Source organism: Hyaena hyaena, unplaced genomic scaffold, assembly GCF_003009895.1.
Source record: "Hyaena hyaena isolate Hyena2069 unplaced genomic scaffold, ASM300989v1 scaffold_217, whole genome shotgun sequence".
NCBI lineage: Eukaryota > Metazoa > Chordata > Mammalia > Carnivora > Hyaenidae > Hyaena > Hyaena hyaena.
The window spans coordinates 749,337-773,219 of NW_024080849.1; the positions used below are offsets into that span (position 1 = coordinate 749,337).

At 46.4% G+C, this 23,883-nt stretch overlaps 1 protein-coding gene across 5 annotated transcripts in view; it reads left to right on the plus strand.

Annotated features, from left to right (window-relative positions):
• VTCN1 (V-set domain containing T cell activation inhibitor 1) overlaps positions 1–23,883 on the plus strand; it is a 53,064-nt gene that overhangs the window by 13,561 nt on the left and 15,620 nt on the right. For 3 of the 5 annotated variants that reach the window (XM_039242771.1, XM_039242772.1, XM_039242774.1), the window contains exon 2: positions 19,498–19,562. The exons of 1 other annotated variant lie outside the window; for it this stretch is intronic. In XM_039242771.1, coding sequence (XP_039098702.1) covers positions 19,498–19,562 — 65 coding nt within the window. Of the gene's footprint in view, positions 1–19,489; positions 19,563–23,883 lie in introns of those variants that run through there. One more of the 5 variants, XM_039242775.1, reaches the window with a different exon arrangement.

Consider the following 23,883-nt stretch of genomic DNA (forward strand, 5'->3'; position numbering starts at 1 on the left):
ATCTGTTTAATATGCATAAAGGAGCCTGCTGGCTTCCCAGTTAAGGCGAGTACAATTGTAGAGAAGTGAGTTGCAAGATGGTGGGCTGTCATTGGCATCCCCCAAAAGGTGGCAAGCTGTGAAGGAAGTGTTTATCATTTTTCTGAAAATTCTGGGGGCTCCTGGTGCTGCCCAGCTGGGCTTCCTGCAGCTGAGGCTGTTCTTGAGCCATCACGTAGGGCAGCCGTGGGCAGCCCGTGGTGTTATGAAACACATGTCTGCTCACTTAAAGGAAGGCAGGCCAGTTCTGCGTAGCTTCTAGCACATGGTCTCTGGGTGGGTCCTGGCTCTGCCTCTGAAGGTGCAAACAGCTGCTGACCCAGGAAACTGTTGGAACTGCTTCCAGGGAGCATCACTGTGAAAGATGCCCATTCGCCCGCCATCTAAGGGACAGGTCAGACCTAAAGGAATTAGTGTTTCCTCTTGTAAAATGTGTTTCCCTTATTCTTTTTACAAATGTAATGTGGCATTCGTGTGGGGACTTTGGAAAATGCAGAAAAGCACAAAAGAAAAAAAGTATCAAGATCCGTATTGTCCCTAACAGGGATAACCATCGTTGTGTCTTTCCAGTCTTTTCTTCTCAATATTTATATCTAATAATGATATCCTACAGTGCATATTACTTTAGAAGCTACTTTCTACTTACTGGTATTGTGAATATTTTTCATACAGATAAATATTCTTGGGTGATGTGATTCTTTACTACTGCACAGCACTGCCTCTATAATGAACCTAGTTCTCTCACTCAGTTCTCTGTTCTTGGACATGTAGGTGCTTTCAGTGATTTACCCACGATTACTACGCTAATTTTAACCAAGCCTATAGTTACTATCCTTGGAAATCCATTCCCATTGGTTTAATTTTTTTTAATGGTTATTTATTTTTGAGAGAGAGAGCATGCAAGCAGGAAAGGAGCAGAGAGGGAGACACAGAACCTAAAGCAGGTTTCAGTCTCTGAGCTGTCAGTGTAGAGCCCAGTGTGGGGCTCAAACTCACGAACTGTGAGATCATGACCTGAGCTGAAGTTAGACACTTAACCAACTGAGCCACCCAGGAGCCCCTAACCAACCATAGAGTTAATATCCTTGGAAATGCATCTAAAGAACCTGTTGGTTCTTTAGAATGAGTTCTTAGAAAGAATTACAGGATGGAAACTCACAATGTACATCGTATGCCTTCTGCTGCATGTGAAGAAACTATCCCCCTTCTCCTCACCCTAAAGGTGGCACCAACTCACACTCCTACCAGCCATCTACATTCCCCAAAATAATAGTGTCTGCATGGGCCTTTTCCAGGACCAGCACAAACCCCTTGCCAACATTTTGAAAAGAAAATGGCAAATTTTTAACAAATATTTATTTATTTTTGAGATAGAGAGAGACAGAGCCCAGCCGGGGAGGAGCAGAGAAAAGAGGGAGACACAGAATCCGAAGCAGGCTCCAGACTCTGAACTGTCAGCACAGAGCCTGACGCGGGACTTGAACTCACAAACTGCAAGATCATGACCAGAGCCGAAGTCGGAAGCCTAACCGACTGAGCCACCCAGGTGCCCCGAAAATGGCAAATTTTATATCTAATGTTCCCACATTTCCCTATTGTTGAGGCTTTCTTTTTCGTGTCTTAGCCTCCTTCTTAATTTCCCATCCAACCCTACTCTCAGTAAAGTAACTAACATACTCACTCACACTCAGATATGCCAGTCAGTGACTAATGAGATAAAATATTATCCTATACATTTTAATCAGTAACAAAACTGAAGGAGTAAATTTCTTACAGCGTTTCACTTTATTATCAGGTAAAACTGGGAGGGACTGTGGAGTGGAGAAAGCCCAAGAGGTAGTAAAACAGAGGGTCACTTGTCCCCCTCACTCCAGGACCTTCCCTCTGCCAGTCTCTTATCTGGACTGACAGAGAAAACAATGGAATATTCACAGCCTATTCCTTCTCTACCCAAGCCTTCAGGAAAATCTTGGTGTTTTATGCTACATCTTTCTACCCTCCATCTCATAATTATGAATTCAATGGAGTAGGCATTGAATTCTTTTTTTTTTTTTAATTTTTACTGTTTTTTTATTTATTTCTGAGAGATAGAGACAGCATGAGCAGGGGAGGGTCAGGGAGAGAGGGAGACAGAATCTGAAGCAGCTCCAGGCTCTCAGCTGTCAGCACAGAGCCTGACACAGGGCTCGAACCCACATACCGCGAGATCTTGACCTGAGCCGAAGTCGGACGTTTAACCAACTGAGCCACCCAGGCACCTGGTAGGCATTGAATTCTGATAGCAGGCAAATCTGATGAAGGTGGAAGAGAGGAGAGAGGGTTTGTTGGTGAGAATAGATTTAAAGCTACAAGGGAGAAGAGACCAGGCACTAGACTTCAGAGAGAGTTTGGGGGAACTTTCAAGAAGGAAAAGTTTGGGGAAGCCAATAAGAAGGACAGAAGTTGCAAAAGAGGGTTTGTTTTAAAGAAGTCTTGCTGTACATTGTCCGTGTATGCCTTTTGATGTTTTCCTATATGTCCAGTGTGAGTTTCAGTGAAATGTCTCCGTTGGGTTGGTAATTCTTTGTGACATTGTCAAAAACTGGACCACAAGAGATTTGGGCTTTATATAGGTTTAGAATAAGATCCTGTCCCTTGAGCTAGATGATACATATAATAATTAAGAGCTGGTTTCTAAATGCATATTTATATTTAGCTGCTAATTTTAATTACTCATAGAAAATCTTTCCAGAAAGGTTATTTAAGGAGAGACAACCCCGAAATAAAAATACGGACTGCCATTCCATTGGGCTGCCTCGTGGACACATTTTGATTCAGTAGAAGGAGACGTTCCAAAAATCAGATCAGTTCAGTTCGTTATTTATCAAAAGCCTAGGATGAGTCAGTCACGCACTACATCTGACACTCAGGGGAATAAATGTGACTGATACATTGATTCAGCATGACCAGTAAGTTATAATAAAAGCGTGATTTTATTTTTATCTCGCTCTGGACATTCAAAGTGCATTCAGTAGGGAAATACATGACAAACCTTTTTTTTTCTTTGTTTAATTCAAGTTAGTTAACATACAGTGTAGCCTTGGCTTCAAGAGTAGAACCCAGTGATTCATCGCTTTCATATAACACCCAGTGCTCATCCCAACAAGTGCCCTCCTTAATGCCCATCCCCCATATAGCCCATCCCCCCACCCAATACCCCATCAGCAACCTTCAGTTTGCTCTCTGTATTTAAGAGCCTCCTATGGTTTGCGCCCCTCTCTGTTTTTATCTTATTTTTCCTTCTCTCCCTCTATGCTATCTGTTTCGTTTCTCCAATTCCACATGCGAGTGAAATCATAGGACATCTGTCTTTCTCTGATGGACTGATTTTGCTTAGCATAATACCTTCTAGTTCCATCCATGACGAACCTTCTGAAGCCTGTTATGAAAACTTGGCCTCTCCTTCAGCTGGCTGATGTCTCCTCAGCCCCGGGTTCACGGAAGGTGCACTTCTCACATGAGTCTCAGTGCTCGGGCGCCCTCTCCAACGTACTCCTTGTGGTGAGGACTCATAGCTCTTGGATATCAAGCCCACTGGACAAACTCATGTATTCCTTGCCTCATAAAAGGGTAATGACCCCCAAATGCAGCTCTGTGTTCCATCTCCCCCCACGTGAACCCCTGTCTTTGTCTTGCTTGCTGACCTGTTCTAGACCATATTAAATCCCTCAAGTATGATTTCCGTTCCAGTGGGTGGGGTCACCACCGCACCTCAACTTTGTGCTTTGGGCACTGGGGAAGGGAAGGAGCCATGTCCCCAGAAATAACCTCACGCATCTTCTCTCCCTACTCTGAGCCCTTTTTATATCCTTCATCTGATTCGGGAGGCTGAGAATTATGGAAGTGGTTGTCAAAGATCCCCTTTTAAAAACCGGCATAGTGCTGTGGTATCTTGCTTTGGTTTGCAGCATCTATTCTATCTTAGAGCCTCAGCTGAAACTTTAAACTTAACATCCGATTACACACTCACACAAAGATACAGTGAGAAGTGTAGGGGGGACCAAAGGAGACACACATGTATAGACAGATCATTTTAATTTGACGTAACGGGCATCATGATAGAAACATGTATCAGGGCCAATGGGGACACAGAGACAGCTTCTGATACATATTGCCACTGTTTTCCCTCCGGCACGGTCCAGATGAAGGCCATACACAAAAGAAGGAGGAGGCCGTATGGCTTACAGGTGAGCTCAGGGAACGTGGGGTCTTCCTGGAAAGAACAAAGGCTAGTGATTTGTGCCCTCGTTACTCCAGTGCCTGGAGCAATGATAAGATTACACGTTTGGGGTAATAGTGTATAACTGGTTAAAGTGGAGAAGGGTCCTTTTTTAAGAGTTTGAGAGGAGGCCCAGAAATCTTGGCAGCCACATCTAAAAATAGTAATTCCTCTCTGACTCGGCCTGGAGGTGCTGTAGAAACAGGACCGGTTTGGGGGTCCAGCGCCCTCAGACGTGTCTCCCTGCTGCTCTGGCTGCCTGGTATCAGTGCCCATATGGAAGACATCTGCACAAACACAGCCCCAGATGTTGAGGGGGGCCTGTCCACTAAAGCTGCCTTCTCCTTCTTTGCATTTTATCTCCCATCCAATTCTCTCTTTTCCTTTGCAATAAACAGCTCATTGCACTTTCCCAGCCCCCAACCCCAACCCAAGACACGGCTTTACGAAATTGTATGGAACACACTTGAACACGTCTAAGAATGGGCTTGTTCTGCCCATGGTGCGAAGGCAGGGGAACGAGGGAGCTGTGACCTGTTAGGGTCTCAACTGAAATTTATGCTGCTGAGCCCAGGGCCCTAGAGATGTCCTCTACAGCTGCCCAAACAGGTACAATCCACTCTCCACACAGCGAGAACCCTCCTCTGGCTACAAGTCCACAGGCCTGTTGTAGTTTTAGTGATTTAACCCATGGCACGTCCAAGCCATTGGAATAGCCCAGAAAGCCAAGCAGTTAGGAATGGGGACTACCTCTTTCAGACCTCTCACGTGTGTCAAATCACATTTCCCAATTGGGGAAAGATGGCTCCTGTAAGCAGAGACCATTTGAGAGCAATGAAGCAGCATTTCATGCTCAGAGTATGCCCCCCGTTACACTGTGACTCCTATGGCAGACCTTGGCAGCCTCCTCTGGGAGAACGTGGTTCACAGTCTCTGGGTAGTAGGGAAACCGGCCGGACAGAGATCATTCCAGCATCCCTAGTCACTCCTGCCTCTTGTCTCCTGGCCCCTCCCCCTCTGTGGTGCCACACCCCCATGGTCATCCTGGGTTTCTCAGCTCTGGTGGCCGCTGGAATGGTCGCATTTGACTGCAATGCGACACATCGTTTCTGTCCTCGGTTTGGGTACGGTAGACCTAGAAAAGGGGAAGAAATTAAGACACCATGGTAACTATGAACCTAACAAAGCTAGCTTCTTATCGTAACTTCTGAAATCTAAGTCAAGATTGACATGGCTGGTGCAGCTTTATGGGCAGTGGCATCTGGGTGTCCCTTCCAAAAAAAATTTTTTTTTTAATTAAAAAAAGAAAGGGGCACTGGAATTGTCCTCTGTTATCTAGGTTAGTGAGAAACAAAGTACATCCATTTCCAGACCAAGGGAAAAGCGGGGAGACATTGCTCCCAGGCCTGGTAGGATTCTCAGTCCCCAACAGAATCTAAGTGCCTCCCCAGGAGACCTTCCTATTCTAGCTCCACCTTCCACCCCTTTGGCCTGGAAAACAGCACACCTTGTCCCCACAGTCACCGTGGATCTTCACGTGGACCTTAGAGGAAAGGGATACGGCTTTTTTAGGGCATTTGCTACCTGCCGGGCACTGTCCTACAGGTGTTATATATATCATGAAGAAAGGCACCAAATGAAAGAAGATAAGTCTGTCCTTGACCTTTAGATATTTCTCCCTCCCATTCAGAGCTTTAAAAAGAGGGCAGAGGTGTCCCCAATGCCTCACCAACCACCAAGTAATTCACAGTACAAAAACGACTACACCTTAAAACAAACAAAAAAAGTACACACAAGTATTAACATTAGAATCACTTCCTTCCAGTGTTCCTGATTGTAAAGTCCACTGAAACTCAACTTTGATCTCTGGTCCCTTTGTGAGGGTTGGTCGGGCTGGGAGGGACAGGTTGCCATTCCCGCTGGGCTAAGGCCATAAGGCCACGCTTCGTTGGCCTAATGAATAGCCCAGTGTTGCCTGGGTTTTCAGTGATGCCCAATGAAAATTGCCTTGGCCCATCTCTTGAAGTTCTGATAGCTTGGACCCCTGGGCAGCGAAGCTTTGTCCTTCGCTTGTTTCTCTAACTTGTTCAATATTGCCTGAAGCAAATTCTCTGGATGCCCATTAAGGCTGAATCTACCCTGCCGTGAAGGTGCAAATCCTACTTTTAAGTTTTTGAAGCCATCATCGAATAGTCTGTCCGTTGGGCAGGAAGTGCTCGTGTTGGGCGCCATATTCCCCCCCATGCCGTATCTGTGTCTGGGCTGCCTGCTGGGAGCTCAAACTATACTTCCTATCTCGCAGTTCCTTTTCTCTTAGCACTTTGAAGATACAATCCCATCAGCTTTCTGGCGTCCCTTGTTATTTTGGGAAGCAAGCTATTAGTTTGTCATTCCTTTCTCGGTAATTTGTTTTTTCTCTTTTACCGCTTTTAAGATCTTTCTAGTCTTTGTTCACCAGTTGCGCCGTGAAGTGTCTTGTAGTTTTCTTTTTACTTAACCGACTTGAGATTCACTGAGCTTCCTGAAATCTGAAAATTGGGCTCTTTCCTACATACTAAAAAATACTCGGCCTTTTTGTCTTCGACGAGTGCTGCCTCTCTCACTCTCTACCTCTGATTATTTGTATATTGCATTTCTCATTTTGATCTTGGTGCGTCTTACCCTCTTTTTTATGTTTTCGAAATCTCTTTTGTTTCTCTATACTTCATCACGTGTCAGTTTTCTTCTGCTTAACTGTCTCTTCCAGTTGTATCCAGTTGTAACTTAACCTGCACCAGAGTTTTTGATTTTAATTACTGATTTATTTTTTATTTCTAGATGTTCTGTTTAGTTGTTTTTTATGTCTTTATCTGGTAAGCTTTCGTAGTCTCTTGCTCCTTCCTCGGGCTTTCCATTATCCTCCTTCATTCATTTGAACACATTATTTTATATTCTGTATTCGATGGTTTCTGTATCTGATGTATTTTCTTTCCTAATCTGCTGCTCGTTTATACCAATTCTTGTTCATGGTACCTTTTTCCTTGTGATTTTCTTTTTATTATGAGTTTATATTTTGGGGGAAATTTTATCTGCTGAAATTCTTTGAGGCTTGGATTGAGAGCACGTGTCTTCAGAGAACGTTTGCTTCTGCAAAATTAGGCATTGGGACTTTAGCAGCTAGGAATCCTTTACACTTGATTCTTAGTTTAGGATTCTCTGGAGCCAGAGGCTTTGTGAAATCAGGCCTCAAACCGGCACAACTGGCTGGGATATACTCGATGGGCTATACTCGATCTCAGGACAGTGTTTCTTTCTCTTCACCCAAAACCAAACCCAAAGAGCTCGTCGCCCTTCAGAAGAGTTGTGGGGGGGAGTCCTGGGTTATGTGAATCACCAATAGAGTCCCCAGCTTGTGCGACCCCTTAGCTTTGTCTCTGTATCGAGCATGGCTCTTAAGCTTCAAGCTTTCGGCCACTAGAACACATAGACGGCCACTGTGTTCAGGTCCGTGTTCATGTGTTTCCTTCATCTCCAGCCTTTGCAAATCTCTCATGCTCTCTTGCCAGCAAAGCCAAGTGTTCGAAGACGTGTGTGTGGTTTTTTTTTGTTTTATTCAGCACATAAAGCATTTTAAAAGTAAGAGTGTTATTTTTTTTGAAGGCTATTTATAGTTACTATTGCTGCATATTTAAATTTGCATTCTCTGAAAAGCTCCTTTTTGGCTTAGAGGGGCATGTCTATTTCATAAATCATTTGTGGAGAGAAATGACTAGAAGGACCCAAGTTGGATAAGTGATCAAGCACAGCTATTACGAGTTAATTCCATCTCCAGGTTTCCTTCCTGACCCTGGCCACCTAGGTCTTCTACTTTTTTGAGCCCTCCAAAGCATTGTGTTTTATTCATGGCACCAGCAAGATTTCATACACTGTGATTTTTTTAAAGATTATTTTCCTTTAGAGAGGAATATAAATGATCATTTCTTCCCGAAAAGGCTCCTCAAAAGTTAAGACTGTGTTAGTTTCCCTTAGTAACACAGCATGGATATTTCGCTTATCCATTAATTCAACAACTTTTAAGTACTATGTGCTAGATACTCTGAGGGAAGCATTCTCTAAGGTGAAGCATTTATTCAACAAACATTTATTAAATTCCTACCACGTTCTAAGACCTGGAAAAACAGCATGAACAAAACACAGAGGCAAGAAACAGCCTGGCATCTCTAGGGGCCCAAAGTCACTTAGAATAGATGAAACATGAAGGCAGGGGGCCAGAAATGAGGCAAGAAATGGGATAAAATATCCACACGGTTTTTCCCCCTAATTTTTAAAATATTTATTTATTTTTGAGAGAGAGAGAGGAGAGAGAGCATGAGTGGGGAAGGAACACAAAGGGAGGGAGACAGAGGTTCCCATGCAGGCTCTGCCTGCCTGTCAGCACAGAGCCCGACATGGGGCTTGAACTCATGAACTGTGAGATCATGACCCGAGCCGAGGTCGGATGCTTAACTGACTGAGCTACCCAGGCACCCCCAGAGTGTCCATAAGTTTATGTAACCTCTTCTTGGGCTCGTATTTGGTTTCAATTTTTTTTAAACTTACAGAATTCATACACATTCTTTGCATTTTATGCTGAAATCCATATTTTATATTTAGATTTAAAGCTTAAGCTGTTACTAAAATACGGCATTTGAATATGTAGAAGTCTAAACCAGAAGATAAATCAGAAATTTTGTGCTTCATAGTAGTCCTGCAGCCCACCAAACCCCCGGGGCCAGGCATGGGCTGGGATGGGAAGTTGGGGAGGGGGGGAGACACAGCAGAACCTTCTAGCATATAGTATCAGACTAGCAGGAATGCAGGAAGCATGAATCTACAGGAGAGAGTTGAGACCAGTGCCCTAGAAGTCAGACTGGGCCAGAGGGAAAAGACCACGTGGCAGAGTCAGAAATCACAAGGAGGCCCTGGGTTCAAGCCCAGCTCCCGGGGAAGAGGCAGGGTGTGGATTGCAGGCTGGAAGGCCGGGGAACCTTCTTGGTGTCTGGTACAGATGAACAAGTCCACAGGGCTGTTTAACTTGAGGAGGACCGTGGATCCTAGGACAGGGTGCATGTCCCCTACCGTCCCTGTGTGAGCAGCCGTGGCCTGTGTCATACATTAGAGAGGGCAGCCCCAGGGTCTGCGGCTGAGGAGTGCGGCTCCATCTCTCAAGGGCTGGGCCCCGCAGCCTCACTTCCACAAGTCCGTCAGTCTGTCCTCTCAGGCTCCATACAGCCACCCCTTCAGCACGGTGTCCGCACGTGCACCATGAGCACGTGGGTCCTAGCGGGGGAAGACCTGCAGTAGAGCCCTGGGTGGGACTCATGCAGACTGAAGCACATGTCCCTATGGGTTCCCGGGATACGGAGGTCTGTGTTTCACCGGGGAGATTCCCTGGTGTTACCGAGGTAAAGAGTGAATGACAGAAGCCTCGGGCATACAAATATGACATTGTGTCCCATTTCAGAACACGGAGGTGTCAGACCACCTAAGACAGGTAGATGCGCTTGGGGAGAGAAAAGCTGATGGATAGACCTGTTCCCAGCTTTATTAATGAGTAAACAATGACCTGACCCCAAGGCGAAGCTTTCTGAGAGGAGGCCGCCCCAGCTGTCTCTGAATCTCTTTCCCTGACAGCGTGCGTCTCCTCAGGGTGAGAAAGGAATGAAAAGTCACAACAGTTAGGGTGGCTGTAGAGTGTTGCAAAGGTGATCGAGATTCTAGATCGCTCGCTCTGTGGGCCATCCGTCCACCCAAGGGCAAGATCATGGTGATGGATGGAGAGAAAGGGTGGGGATGTCTCTGCCCCAGAGGGAGGCTGCCCCGTCCTACCCCATCAAACTCGTTAGATCCCGCACCTGCCTCCCAGCCCCCAGCCTGCAGCCCAGTGCCGGGCCATCCTCCTTTCACTTGGGCCCTGCCTTCTGAGGCTCCCCTTCCTGCACCACCCCCTTAAATCCACTAAAGGAAAGAGAGAGGAGAGTTGGCTCTGGGCTGGGCCTTCGGGGGAGGTGTCAGAGACAAGGCTTTGAATGGGGCCTGCCTTTCCTGCTTTTCGTAGCTAGTGGGGGAGGGGGGTGCGGGGGGAGGGTAGAGGAATGCTACAGACGGAGGACAACAGAGGACAGTCCTTGATAAGGACTCAGGGCTCCAGGGGAGAAGGGTCACATTGATAAGATGGGGCGTTTCGGGATGGTCTTAAATTCTAGGCTCGATTTGAACTTTGACCTATAAGCAATGACAAATCACTTAAATTAGGGGATGCAGGGGCACCTGAGTGGCTCAGTCAGTTGGGCATCCGGCTCGTGATTTCAGCCTAGGTCATGATCCCAGGGTCGTGGGATCAAGCCCCACATTGGGTTCCGCGCTGAGCAGGGAGCCTGCTTCAGATTCTCTCTCTCTCCCTCTGCCCCTCCCAACTTGTGCTCTCTCTCTAAACAAGAGATAAAAGTAATAAAATAATAATAATTGGGAGATACTGGGAAGGGATAAGAATAAGAATTTAACATTTATAATTTAAAAACAAAAACTGATACTATACAAAGCCAGGTCTGTTGCTTTGAGCCTTACGGCAACCCTGTGGAGGCGGTAGTGTTTAATGTGGACACAGGTAGAGGAAGACTTGCAGCATTGCTCAATCATACAAGCCCCCTGCTCCCATCAAGGCTTCATTAGGAGAAGAACTCCAGGCTCTCCATGGAGCTGGTGAGGGGAGAGGTAGAGAACACCTTCTCTTGGTGTCATCCATTCCAGAAACGACCGGGCTGTCACTGAGCAGTACTCCCGCCCTCATCTGGACTGGGCCGGAACAGCAGGGGTGAGGAGAGCGGGTGATGTAGGACAAGGTGGGAAGGAGGCCTTCCATCATAGGAGAGCAGCCTGAAACACAACAGCCAGTCATGGGAAGGATGTGCTTATTAGCGGCCAAACCTCACTCCAGGTGCCATGAGTGCCCCTGGAAATCTCGCCCAAACTTTGGTTGAGAAGACTTAAAATTCCGACCACACAGACTGCTCAGGGGTGTGCCCAGCCTTTCTAACAGAGCAGATGCTTCATGGGGGGTCCATAAATGGTGAGGTGTGTTTGTTAATAAACACAATGGGATCAGCTCTACTGCTGAAGAAATCTTCTGGAAACGTTATTTCCTCTGCGACGAGAATAAGGAGGAATGGGAAACACAGGTATGATTAGGAAAAAGACCAGCTATCAACCTGATATTGACTTTTGTCACTGGAAAACTCTGCACAAGGCTGAGGAAATGCTAACGTGTGCTTTGTGGGCGATCAGGGCACAGTTATAACTAGAGTGGGCTTAAGAATACAATAGGATGGGGCACCTGGGTGGCTCAGTCAGTTAAGTGTCTGGCTCTGGCTCAGGTCATGATCTCACAGTTCGTGGGCTCTGTGGTGACAGCTCAGAGCCTGGAGCCTGCTTCAGATTCTGTGTCTTCCTCTCTCTGCCCCTCCCCACCCCTCTCAAAAATAAATAATAAACATAAAAAGTTTTTTTAAAGAATATAATAGAATGGCTCTGCCACGGGGCACCTGGGTGGCTTAGTCGGTTAAGCGTCCGACTTTCGCTTGGGTCATGATCTCACGGTTCATGGGTTCGAGCCCCGCGTCGGGCTCTGTGCTGACTGCCAGCTCAGAGCCTGGAGCCTGTTTCGGAGTCTGTGACTCCCTCTCTCTCTGACCCTCCCTTGCTCACGCTGTCTCTCTCTCCTAGAAATAAATAAAACATTAAAAAAAAAAAAAAGAATGGCTCTGCCACAAACTCAAATATTGTTTAGGGAAAGGTATTTGTCTGTTAATGTTCTGTGTTTTTCCACCTGATACTCCCCCTTCTGGGTTTCCTTCCAGCATCTCAAAGATACCCCCTGAGAAAGGTGGGCTTCTTGAGCCTGTGGGACGTCAGGTCTGATGGCCTCCATGGGTAACAACTGCAGAAAACATGAGCCCGGAAGCTGATGGGAACCCCAGGGGTTAGAAAAATTGGATTTATATAATAGACCATACAATAATGAAGGCCATGCATGATGGAGCATTACACCCAAGTGTAATCCTGCTCTGATTTAACAATCTAGGGGTGAGCCCATGATGAGTTGCTTAACACAGGCCTCAGTTTCCCCCTCTGAAAAGAAAGATAATAGCACTGATCTCATATGGTTGTTGTGGCATTAAATGAGATACGTGAGGCCTGGCACTCCATAAATATCAGCCATCACTGTTATGTTATTAATAAAGATCTTAGGAGGCATATTCTGAATACATAACTTTGGCACGGGCAGGGCCAGAGCAAACCCCAGGGAATATCAAACTACAGAACTGTCTGGCTATTTGAAAGGGACTTTCAAAACGATTCCAAGCCCTATCCGGTGCCCCAAAACTTTCTTCCCCACTTCTGTCCCCAAGTAGTCACTCAACCCCTGCTTGTAGGCACATGTCCAGGGCCAGAGCGCTCTGTGGGAAAGGCTCTCTGTATTCTGGATCTAAATCTAGCCTCCTCGAATGTTCACCTATTGGCTTCATTTCTTCCAGAGGGAGTGAGGATAGGCCCTATCAAATTCTGAAAGGATCATCACTACATTTAGACATTTCCAAATTATACAGTCCCAGTGCCTTCAATTACCCTTCAAGACGAATGTCTTCGAGTCACATTGCCATGCTGGTCCCTCATCTCCTAGATCCGTGGTCCTCAACCAGAGCGCCATGTCTTGAGACATTTTAGGCTGTCCCAGCAAGGGCAGGGGTACAGCTGCAGTCCCAAAGGTAAAGGCCAGGGACACTGCTTCCAGTGCCCAGGACGGTTCCGGTGGCAAGGAATCGTCTGGCCCAAATAATCAATATGGCTGAGCATGAGAAACCGTGTCCTAAACAAACATGTTAACCAGTGTTCTTTTCTTTTCTTTTATGTTTTGTTTATTTATTTTGAAGAGAGAGAGAGAGAGACAGAGCACGTGCAGGGGAGGGACAGAGAGAGGGAGACCCAGAATCTGAAACAGCTCCAGGCTCTGAGCTGTCAGCACAGAGCCCGCCGTGGGGCTCGAACCCACGAACCATGAGATCATGATCTGAAGTCAGATGCTTAACCGACTGAGCCACCCAGGTGCCCCAGTCAGTGTTCTTCTTAAAGTGTGGGCCAAAAATGAGCATAGAAGAGTGTCTGCCATTTTACTGTCATTCTTTTTCTGTGAAATTAGTCTAAGACTCTGGTAGTTTGTGGCTAGTGGTTAGCTCAAGCCCCCTTTCATGTGTTGTTGCTAGCCCAAAAATGGCACTCAGGGGGCCCACATGCTCACCCAGAAGTCACTCATCAGCGGTGACACTCTCTCCTGCTGAGCTCAGAGGCAGCCTTACCATCGTCTCCTACCCAATAGCCTAGGCTACCACTATCAATCATGCAGAAGAAGTTGGCATCCAAGACGCAATCTACTTGCTGGTCATAAGTCGCTGGTCTTGTGGCATTGGGGCCCAGCTATGATGTCACCCTGGGTCCTGTGCTTTGGAGGGCCCCCATAATACTGCACCACTATCCTTAGTGGCAGCTTGAAGGAACTCAGCCTGACACTTGGAAGCATCCACGTGTCTTACATGCAATTTTCTACAGTGTCTCTCCCAAAGAGAAGGCCGTGCTGTCCACTGGCAGGAAAGCCATGGAGGGGGCAGGGCTACCCAGAAGATGCCCACTCTCCACCCGCCACCCCCGACACACACACAACTAAAACTCCATGGAACAGCCCCCTCTTTGCCAATTGCTTCCCAACCCTCCATTTACCAATCTTAAATGGTCATGTTCTCAGTTCCCTGGATCAATGCTGGCCTTGATTTTACCAATAGAGATAAAGCAGGGGGATGTAGAGATGGGGGTACCATGTTTGAGGAGACACCAATCTAAGCCTCGCAGAAACCTGAAACCTATACTAATTGATATCTAGAAAATAGATCATTTTACCTTGAAGTCCAACGCTCTATACCACATAGTATTTAAAAACAATTCCTTTCCATCTTTCTAGAGGGGGAAGAAAGAGGGAACTGTTTTGGATAGGCTGAAATAAATGTCTTCAATTTCAGCATTCTTTATAAACTCAGCCACTTGGTTGGTTTATGAACAAAGTAATATGTTTGATTTATTCAAATATTTACTTGATTTACTCAAATATTCTGCTCGCTATATTTAATTTACAAGTGTAATGTATTCAGATCAATCATACGTGTGCTAACTTAATCTACGTTTCCGGGTCCTTAATCATTTATCATTTATTCAAGCGGAGGGAAGCTGATGATCTGTAAGGGCTGTGTTGTCTCCCGGCTCGGTTGGTGTTGGGAAGGAGACAGAAACTAGAGAGCACAGAAACCATTAATTCTTGGAGAAAACAAAGGGCGTTCTGTGCCTTCCAGGATGCGTGCCCTGTACACTGGGTTAGCAGATCTAGAAAACCCACGTTTTCCAAAATGGAGCTGGAGGAGCTACGCAGGGGGTGGGGATGAGGGGAGCCTTTTGGCCTCGTGGCCTCCGGCCCTGTGGGAACTTGGTGGCTTGGTGTGGCTTTCAGGTTCATCTGTGTTTCAAATGTCAAACAAACGCCTGCACGTGGGGCCCCTCCCCAGACCAGGACACCCCAGTCTGCACCCCCCCCATGGCCCCACTTTCCCAGAAGACTCAGTTTGAATAAGCCGCCCGAGTTCCCCCAGACACGCCAACAACTGTTCCTGGTGGTAGACCGATTACAAAGTCACACAGGGTTTGAGCGGTGAGCCCTCCACCGTGTTTCCCCTCCCCCCACGTTCCCTCTGTGATTTTGTAGGTGTGAGGTTTTCAGGGACCCACGTATTCTGTCTTCCCAGAAGTGCCTCATGTCTATCAAGGCGGCACCAGCTGAAGCAAAGACACGTGAGGGAACTGAACAGGGCCATCCCCAGGGAGTGTGGACGGGTTTGGCAGAATCTGAGTCCCTTCCCTGGAAGGCTCAGAGTCCTGCAGCCCCTCAAAGCCCCCACCTCCCAGCCCAGAGCACCCAGCGGGTGCCTGGGTCCCGACCCGGTCCATGCAGCAGAAAGACCCCATTCCCCTGGGTTGCCGCCTCGGAGGGAGACGGTGTTGCAGCATGAGCTACATCCATTTCTCAATAAAACCGTCCTCTCTACTTCCTTTGAAATTTGCTCCTGGAAACACACTTGGATTCTCCCGACTTCTCTCAGACGTAAATACTTCCTACTCCCTAGAATTCCTGTGAGAATTTGATCGTCTCTGTACTGAAGCCCAGATCCTGCATTTCATGTTACTTCAGTGTGCACGTATGTGCATGTCTGTGCGTGTTGTACATGCGTGTGCGTGTGTGCATGTGTGTGTTACCTCAGTTAGACTGGAAGCTTCTTGAAGCCCAGCACTTCTGTGTCTACATCCTGACCATAACGCCCAGCAATGGCCTTCACACACAATACTCAGCAAGGCTTCCTAAACGAGCAGCTCCTCCAAGAGCACTGATTTTCATCTGGGCCCTTTTGTAAGGGGGATCTACTAAAAGGTGCAAGGTGCGCTGTGAATTCCAACACAGTGGTGAAAAGACGGCTTTGCAATAGAAAGTTCCTGCAGTGTCATTATTGGAAATTACTCTGGAAAAGTAAAAGCCAAAAAGCAATGTGAAAACACCTTGTGTGAATGTTTTATTACACTTCTTAAGAAATTAATAAGCAGCAGACAGGAATTATTTAATCTGGAGGCTCTGATAGTTTCTGCCTCTCTTTCCAAGGCACCAGAGGTTCCAAACAGCAGTTCACAACAAACCTCCAGGTGATCCCTGCTGAGGGAAATGGCTGACAGACAACAGGGTTCTGATAGGGAAACGTGTGGGTCTGCGGGTGACAGAGATGGGCTGAGCCGCTGCGACTAATATACACGACCTCCACGGTCCCCTCCCTGCCAGCGAGTGTCCAAGTGTCTGTTCTGTGTCTTTGCTTTTCCTCAGAGAGGGTAGAGGACAGCATATGTGATAGCTTGTGGCAGGTGTATCTACGATGCCTCCCCCCTTGGAAAGGCCACATGGGCCACATCAAAGGGTGAAGTGTTATCGTGAGGGAAATGGGAAGGCACTCGAAGTTTAAAAAAACATTGTTTTAATGTTTATTTATTATTGAGAGACAGTGTGAGCAGAGGAGGGGCAGAGAGAGGGGGAGACACAGAATCCGAAGCAGCTCCAGGCTCTGAGCTCTCAGCACAGAGCCCAACGTGGGGCTCGAACTCACATACCGTGAGATCATAACCTGAGCCGAAGTTGGAAGCTTAATGGACTGAGCCACCCCGGCGCCCCAAGGCAGGCACTCAGAGTCTTAAGAAGAGGCCGTTAGGACTCTATTACAGTTTGGTGATCATTCTTACAAAGAGCTCAGTAGCTGAACCAAGGGCTAATCCCCACACCAGCTTTCATCAGCACCACCAAAGAAACATATTCCAACTTAAAAAAACATGTGTCTGTTATATAACCACAGCCGAAAAATAAGAATGGGCACAGCTAATACTTATTGAGGCTTCCCATGTGCCCCGCACTATTCTACATGGTTTTTAAAATCACTCAGCTCATTGTGTTAACCCTGTGTTAACTCACTTAATTATTTTTTAATGATTTCTTTTAATGATTGTTTATTTTTGAGAGAGAGTGTGTGTGTGTGAGTGGGCAAGGGGCAGCTTCCAGTGGTTTGCGGGCAATCTTTGATGTTCCTTGGCTTGCAGGTCGCTGCTTTCGTCTTAAAGTGCTGTTTTCCCTAAGTGTGTATGCATGTCTGTGCCTCAATGTCCCCTGTTCATAAGGACACCGGTCATACTGGACTGGGAGCCCACGCTGCTCTGGTATGACCTCATCTAACGAATGCCATTTGCCATGACTCTATTTCCAAGTAAATTCACATTCAGAAGCACTCGGGGTTTGGGCTTCAATATAGAAATCTGGAGAGGCGGACACACTTCAGCCCGTAACATCCCTCCAGCAGGCAAAGCAGGGAGGACTCCTATTCCCGTTTTAAAGAAAAAGAAACGGAGTCTCAGAGAGATGAAGTTATTTCCTCAAGGTAAGTGAAACCCTGAGTCACAAAGGCAAGTCTGCTCCCTGGCTCAGTAGTCCCAGAGGGCCAGGCAGAGCCCCTCGCTGGGGGCGTGGGGCTGTCTGCACATCCCCGCTGCCATCTGAACCGAGGCTGTAGAGAGAGGGAAGTGGTCAAGTGGGGTCTCCTCTTAGGTCAACGGCAGACACCCTATTATTAAAAGCATCGCTTTGCTTTACTTGGTCTCTGGCCCCACACCTTGCCTCACGAGGGCCTGGCCTCCGGGGAAACTACTCGCACTGTTTCTTGGATGCCTGTTGCTTCTCTCGGTGGGCCCATCCCTGAGTCAAGGGGAGAGCTGGGTACAATGAGCCCATTCAGGGCAGAAAGCCAACCGCCCCTTGCCGCCCTTTTCTCTCTGTGGCATCATTCTTTGCCTCCCTGTGCCTTTCTTTTGTCCTGCAATTGAGCAACATCGGCGTGGGTGTGGGGAGTGTGTGCACTGCCAGCAGTGAGAGAGCGCGGCCCAGGACGCCAGCCTGATGACCGATGCACAAGGGCAGGCGGTGACGGGCGAGCTTCCTGGGACCGCTGGGCCGACAGGCCAGCTCCGACCTGGGCCTTCTGCTCTGCCGGAGTCACTCTGGACAGCTACGGCGGGTGGCCCTCCAGGAGCGCGGGTGGCGGAGAGGATGGCGGGCCCGTGCGTGAGCCCCCTCCCCTCGGGACGCAGTGTGGGAAGCAGAGAGGGCAGATTCCAGACACAGATTCCAATCCCAGCTCTGCCACATGCTGACAGCACGAATTTAGGGAAGATGCTTAATCTCCCCGTGTCATTTCTTCATCTGTAAATTTGTTTGCCTCATAACGTTACTGAATAGATAAATGATATAATCCATAGATGATGCCTGGAACAATGTGTCTGCCAAGTAATTCCAGCGCTGGGCACATGTAAACAATCCTGCCTTATTCCCCCGCCCCGAATGTCATTTGTTACTCTGTTCACTGAAAACTGGCAGGATACATTTCTTTTTTTTTTTTTTAATGTTTATTTATTTTTGAGAGACCGAGCATGAGTGGGGGAGGGACAGAGAGAAGGGAGACACAGAATCCAAAGCAGGCTCCAGGCTCTGAGCTGTCAGCACAGAGCCCAACGCAGGGCTTGAACCCACGAACCACGAGATCATGACCCGAGCTAAAGTCAGCCGCTTAACCGACTGAGCCACCCAGGCGCCCCTGCCAGGATACATTCCAAGAAGTTAACAATGTTATGTTTGGATGATGGAATTGTGGGTTATTTTATTGTCCTTTCTTTTTTTTTTTAAAGCACATTTGTATTTTTCTAAGGTTTCTGTAATAAATATGTATTACTTTTCTAATAAGAGAAAACAAACTCCCACTGAGGACCTACAGGGTGCAGTGCACTAGGGACGTGTGGGTACAAGTGAAGACATGACCATTGTCCTTAGTGGAGTTTAAGATCTTGGGGGCGGGGGGCGCCTGGATGGCTCAGTCTGAAAACTGTCTGACTTCGGCTGAGGTCATGATCTCACGGTTCGTGGGTTCGAGCCCCTCGTCCGACTCTGTGCTGACAGCTCAGAGCCCAGAGCCTGCTTCAGATTTTGTGTCTCCCTCTCCCTCTCTCTGCCTCTCCCCTGCTTGCATTCTGTCTCTATCCCTTAAAAAATGAATAAACATTTAAAAACTTTTAAAATTTTTGTTTAAAGTCTATGGAAGGAGACAAGGCAGATAGATCAATGCTGGGCATCAATGCTCAATGTGGGCTGAGTATGGAACCAGTACGCCCCACCCCCCCAGGTCGTACCTCACACTACAGAGATGCCCTCAGTTTTGCCCCAACGATCTTTGTCTGTAGTTTTCCCTGCTGTGGAAATAGGACAGGAAGATGATATGCAAAGTCAGATAAAAGGGTCACTCCTTTCATGACTCCCGGCATCCCCAGGGAGACAGGGATGGAATTGTTGGGACCCTTTCCAAAGGCACTTGTTTCTAGGAAGGGGCTTTGAGTGAAGAAGACAGCTGAGATGCTTTCTGTGGCACCTCTGACAAATGACAGACATGAACCCAGGTCGCAAAGCAGCATGTGAAGTGAACTGAAGAGTAACTTCCTATTTCTCTATCTCTCCATAGCGTTATTAGCATCATCATTGTTTTGGCTGGAGCCATTGCACTTATCATCGGTTTTGGTATTTCAGGTATGTGATTTCTTGCATTACCGCGATCCATTCTCCCCTCACCATTAGCTCCCAGATCACTCAGCGTGATCGAATGGAAAGAGCGCAGGGCTTGGACCCAGAAAACGTCAGAGTAGAGCACTGGCTCCTCTACTCATTGACTTCGCTTTCTCCAAATTAGTCATTTAGCTCCCTGGGCCTCAGTTTCCTCATTTGTAGGGTGGGGAAATGGCACCAGGTAGTTGAGGGAGCCAAACAGGATGTTTATCAGAGTGTGTGCTATCAGTCAGGGCTGAAGGTAATGATCAAAAATTAGGTATTTTGAGGGACCCATGGGTGGCTCAGTGGGTGAAGTGTCCAACTCTGGCTCACGTCATGATCTCACGGTCTGTGAGTTCAAGCCCCGTGTCGGGTTCTATGCTGACAGCTCAGAGCCTGGAGCCTGCTTCCGATTCTGTGTCTCCCTCTCTCTCTGTTCCTCCCCACTCTCACTCTTTCTCTCTCTTTCTCAAAAAAAAACAAACATTAAAAAAAATTTAAGGGAAAAAATAGGTATTTGGGGTTGCCTGGTTGGCTCAGTCAGTAGAGCATGAGACTCTTGATACTGGGGTTGTAAGTCTGAGCCCCACATTGAGTGTAGAGATTACTTTAAAAAAACTAAAATCTTAAAAAAAAAAAAAAGGTATTTGTCTTTGATCCATTTTTCATTGGATTGTAGGAATCCATTTTTCTTTTGGATTTGTAGGAATACTTTATACATTTTGGATGTAATTTGGTTATATGTGTTGCAAAATCTCTTTTACTCTATGGCTTGCATTTCCCCCTCTCTTAAGGATGTTTTTCAATGTGAGTAAATGCTCTTCATTTTAACCTAGTCCATTTTCTCCATCTTTTCCTTTATACTGGAGCATTTTGTAACCTGTTTGGTTAAGAAGTCTTTGCCTTTCCCAAGGTCATGAAGATTTTTTTCCTAGGTTATCTTATAGAAGCTTTCTTGTTTTGCCTTTTACGTTTATATCTATTACCTACGCAGAATTAATTTTGTGGGTGGTGCAAGACGGTGGTCAAGATTCACCTGTCCCATGTGGCTCTCCAGGAAAACACTGTCCCCCACGTCTCACCACGTGCCATTTTTATCATAAGTCAACTATCTAAATGTGTTTGGATCTGTTTCTGGATTGCTAGCCTGTTTCATTCTAATATCCTTTTATAATTCATTTTCTTTTTATGTTCTCTCTCTACCTATTCCTGATCTTGGACATTTTATCTGTCCATCAGTCTGTGTGTGTCTCTTTCTCTTTCTCTCATCTTAAAGCAGTTGACAGGGTATTATTAACTCAACAGTAGTTTTGAAAGAACCAGGTTCAGGTCTCATTTTTACATTCTCTGATTGTTTTCCTATCTAATTAGTTTTGGCTTTTATCATTAATTTCCCTCTTTCTGCTTTGTTTTGCTGTCTTTTCATTCTTTTTTCTAATATCTTAAAATAAGCACTTCACAACAGAGAATGTCCAAGAAAGCCACAGGGGCACCTGTGTGGCTCAGTCAGTTAAGCATCTGACTCTTGATGTCGGCTCAGGCCATGATCCCAGGCCTGTGTCAGGCTTCCCCCTGACAATGCCAAGTCTGCTTGGGATTCCTCTCTCTCTCTCTCTCCCTGCCCCTCCCCCACTTGCTCTCTCTCAAAATAAATAAATAAACATTAAGAAAAAAAGAAAGCCAATGTACAGGTTTTAGGAGATACTTTCGTTCAGCTTTCCAAAATGATTTGCCAATTTCCTCTTTACCAGAAGTGTATGAGATCCGGTGCTCCGTGTTCCCCACCCACTCTGCATATTGTGGGACCCTATTGTGGTTTTAATTTCTGTTTCCTGGTGACTGAAGAGACTGAGTGCATGTTCATAGAAGAAACATAATACTGAGTGACAGAGGCAGACACAAAACAGTACGTTCTATACAATTCCATGTATATATAGTTCAAGAACAGGCAAATGGATCTCTAATTAGAATGGAGAATAGTAGTTATTACCCCAGGAAGGGAGAGGGGGTAGCCTTCAGGAGGAAGTGTGAGGGGACTTCTGGGGGACAGTCAAGTTCTAGCTCTTGGTATGGGTAGTGGTTACGTGGGAAATGAAAATGTGGTAATTCTCCAAACTGCACAGTTACGATGTGGACATATTTATGTATATGTGTTGTATTTTAATAGACTCATATGGGGCACCTGGGTGGCTCCGTCAGTTAAGCATCTGGCTTTGGCTCAGGTCATGATCTTGCAGTTCATGGGTTCAAGCCCTGCGTTGGGCTCTGTGCTTACAGCTCACAGCCTGAAACCTGATTCGGAATCTGTGTTTCCCCTCCTCTCGCTGTGCCTCTCCCTCGCTTGTACTTGGTCTCTCTTTCAAAAATAAGCATTAAAATTTTTAAAAAATATATTCATATATATACACACATATTACAAATATGTATTATAAAATATGTGTGTATGTATATTTGGAAATAAAATACTGAGTGATAAAGTGAGTATTTTGAACTTTTAAAGATATCAATGAATACATTTTGGTACCTCCTTCACTAATGCTTAATTACTCTTCCTTAGTTATAATTTGCCCTATTCTGGATCTTATATACCTCCTTGAATTAAAACCCTGGGCACCTGGGTGGCTCAGTCGGTTGAGTGTCCAACTCTTGATTTGGGCTCAGGTCATGATCCCAGGGTCATGGGATCCAGCCCTTCATCAAGCTCCACACTGAGCAAGAAGCCTGCTTGAGATTCTCTGCCTCTGTCTCTCTCTTTCCTGCTCATACATGCTCTCTCTCTCTCTAAAAATAAAATAAAATAAAAAAATAAGCTGCCTCAAAACACACACACACACCACCACCACCAACTCTAGTGTTTGTCCTGCATTCTAAATCTTAGTGATGAACCTTTTTGGGGCTTAGGGCTAAATGGCTTGGCCTCAGACCCCTTATGGAGTTATCTCTTGCTTGTCTGTGGCTTTGACCACCCTAGCATGAACTGTCACATTGTCACAGTTTCCCTGTGACAGTCAACATTTTGCCACTCACGCTTTTTCCTGTTGTATAACTATCGCGACCTTGCTGCTTAGCTCACTTCCCTAAAGAGGCTACCCAGAGTTTACTCCCTAAGTGCCTTTTTGAATAGACAAGTGGATGGATGCTTACAGAGGCGAATACACAGATAAAAGCCAGTCTGCCTACCTCAGCAATATTTCACTAATAATGTTAAAGCCCTACTTCCAATGAAGAGGTTTTCTGCCTCCTTCCTATTTCATGGGGTTAAAGCTGGTCATTTTGAATAAAATAGGCTGTTTATTCATTTAGTACTCTTTAGTTGTATTTTTCTCAATTGTCTTTACTAAAATGCCTTACCAAGAGCATCATATTATCACACTTAAGATAAATTCAATAAAATGTTAGCTGGCTTGGGGCACCTGGGTGGCTTAGTCAGTTAGGGTCCAACTCTTAATTTCGGCTCAGGTCATGATCTCATGGTTTGTGAGTTGGAGCCTCACATTGGCAGCGTGGAGCCTGCTTGGGATTCTCTTTCCTCTTCTCTCTCTTCATATACTATTCACAACAAATATGAGATAAGTATTTTTCCTACACCCTGATAACTACTCGTTCAAGGTCGCATACAGCTAGCAAATACGGTTGTGTTTCAAGCCCTGGCAATTTGCTTCCAGAACTCACCCTCTTCCCTACCACCCTGTGCTGATAAGGACATTCATACAGAGTTGTGGCAGGGAGGGGTTTTCTGGTGTGCCTTGAAGGCATTAATCCTGAGACTGCAGCTCAGGCATAGAGATATGCCGAGATACAGAAAAAAAATTCCATTTCTTCTAAACTCTCCTGAGGCCACGTCAATGCCAGTCCCTCACTGCTATCCTACTCCTGGGAAGTAGTCAGTATGGACCCCGGAACTCATCTGAGGCAGATTATTTGGAAGAGAGGTTGAGTCAGCTCTGTGTAAGGGAAGAGTTGAGGGATTGACAGACACGTTCTCATCTCAGGTCTGATGCTGACTGTATGTCCTTGGGGACATAACTTAACTTTCCAGAAATAGTTTCCTGGCTGGTAAAAGAGCCATTGTGGGAATTAAATGAGAAAAGCCTTTGTGAAGTACCTGGCACCAGTGCAATAAATGGCAGTCATTGTCGGGGCGCCTGGGTGGCTCAGTCGGTTGGGCGTCCGACTTCGGCTCAGGTCATGATCTCACGGTTTGTGGGTTCGAGCCCCATGTTGGGCTCTGTGCTGACACCTAGCTCGGAGCCTGGAGCCTGCTTCAGATTCTGTGTCTCCCTCTGTCTCTGACCCTCCCCTG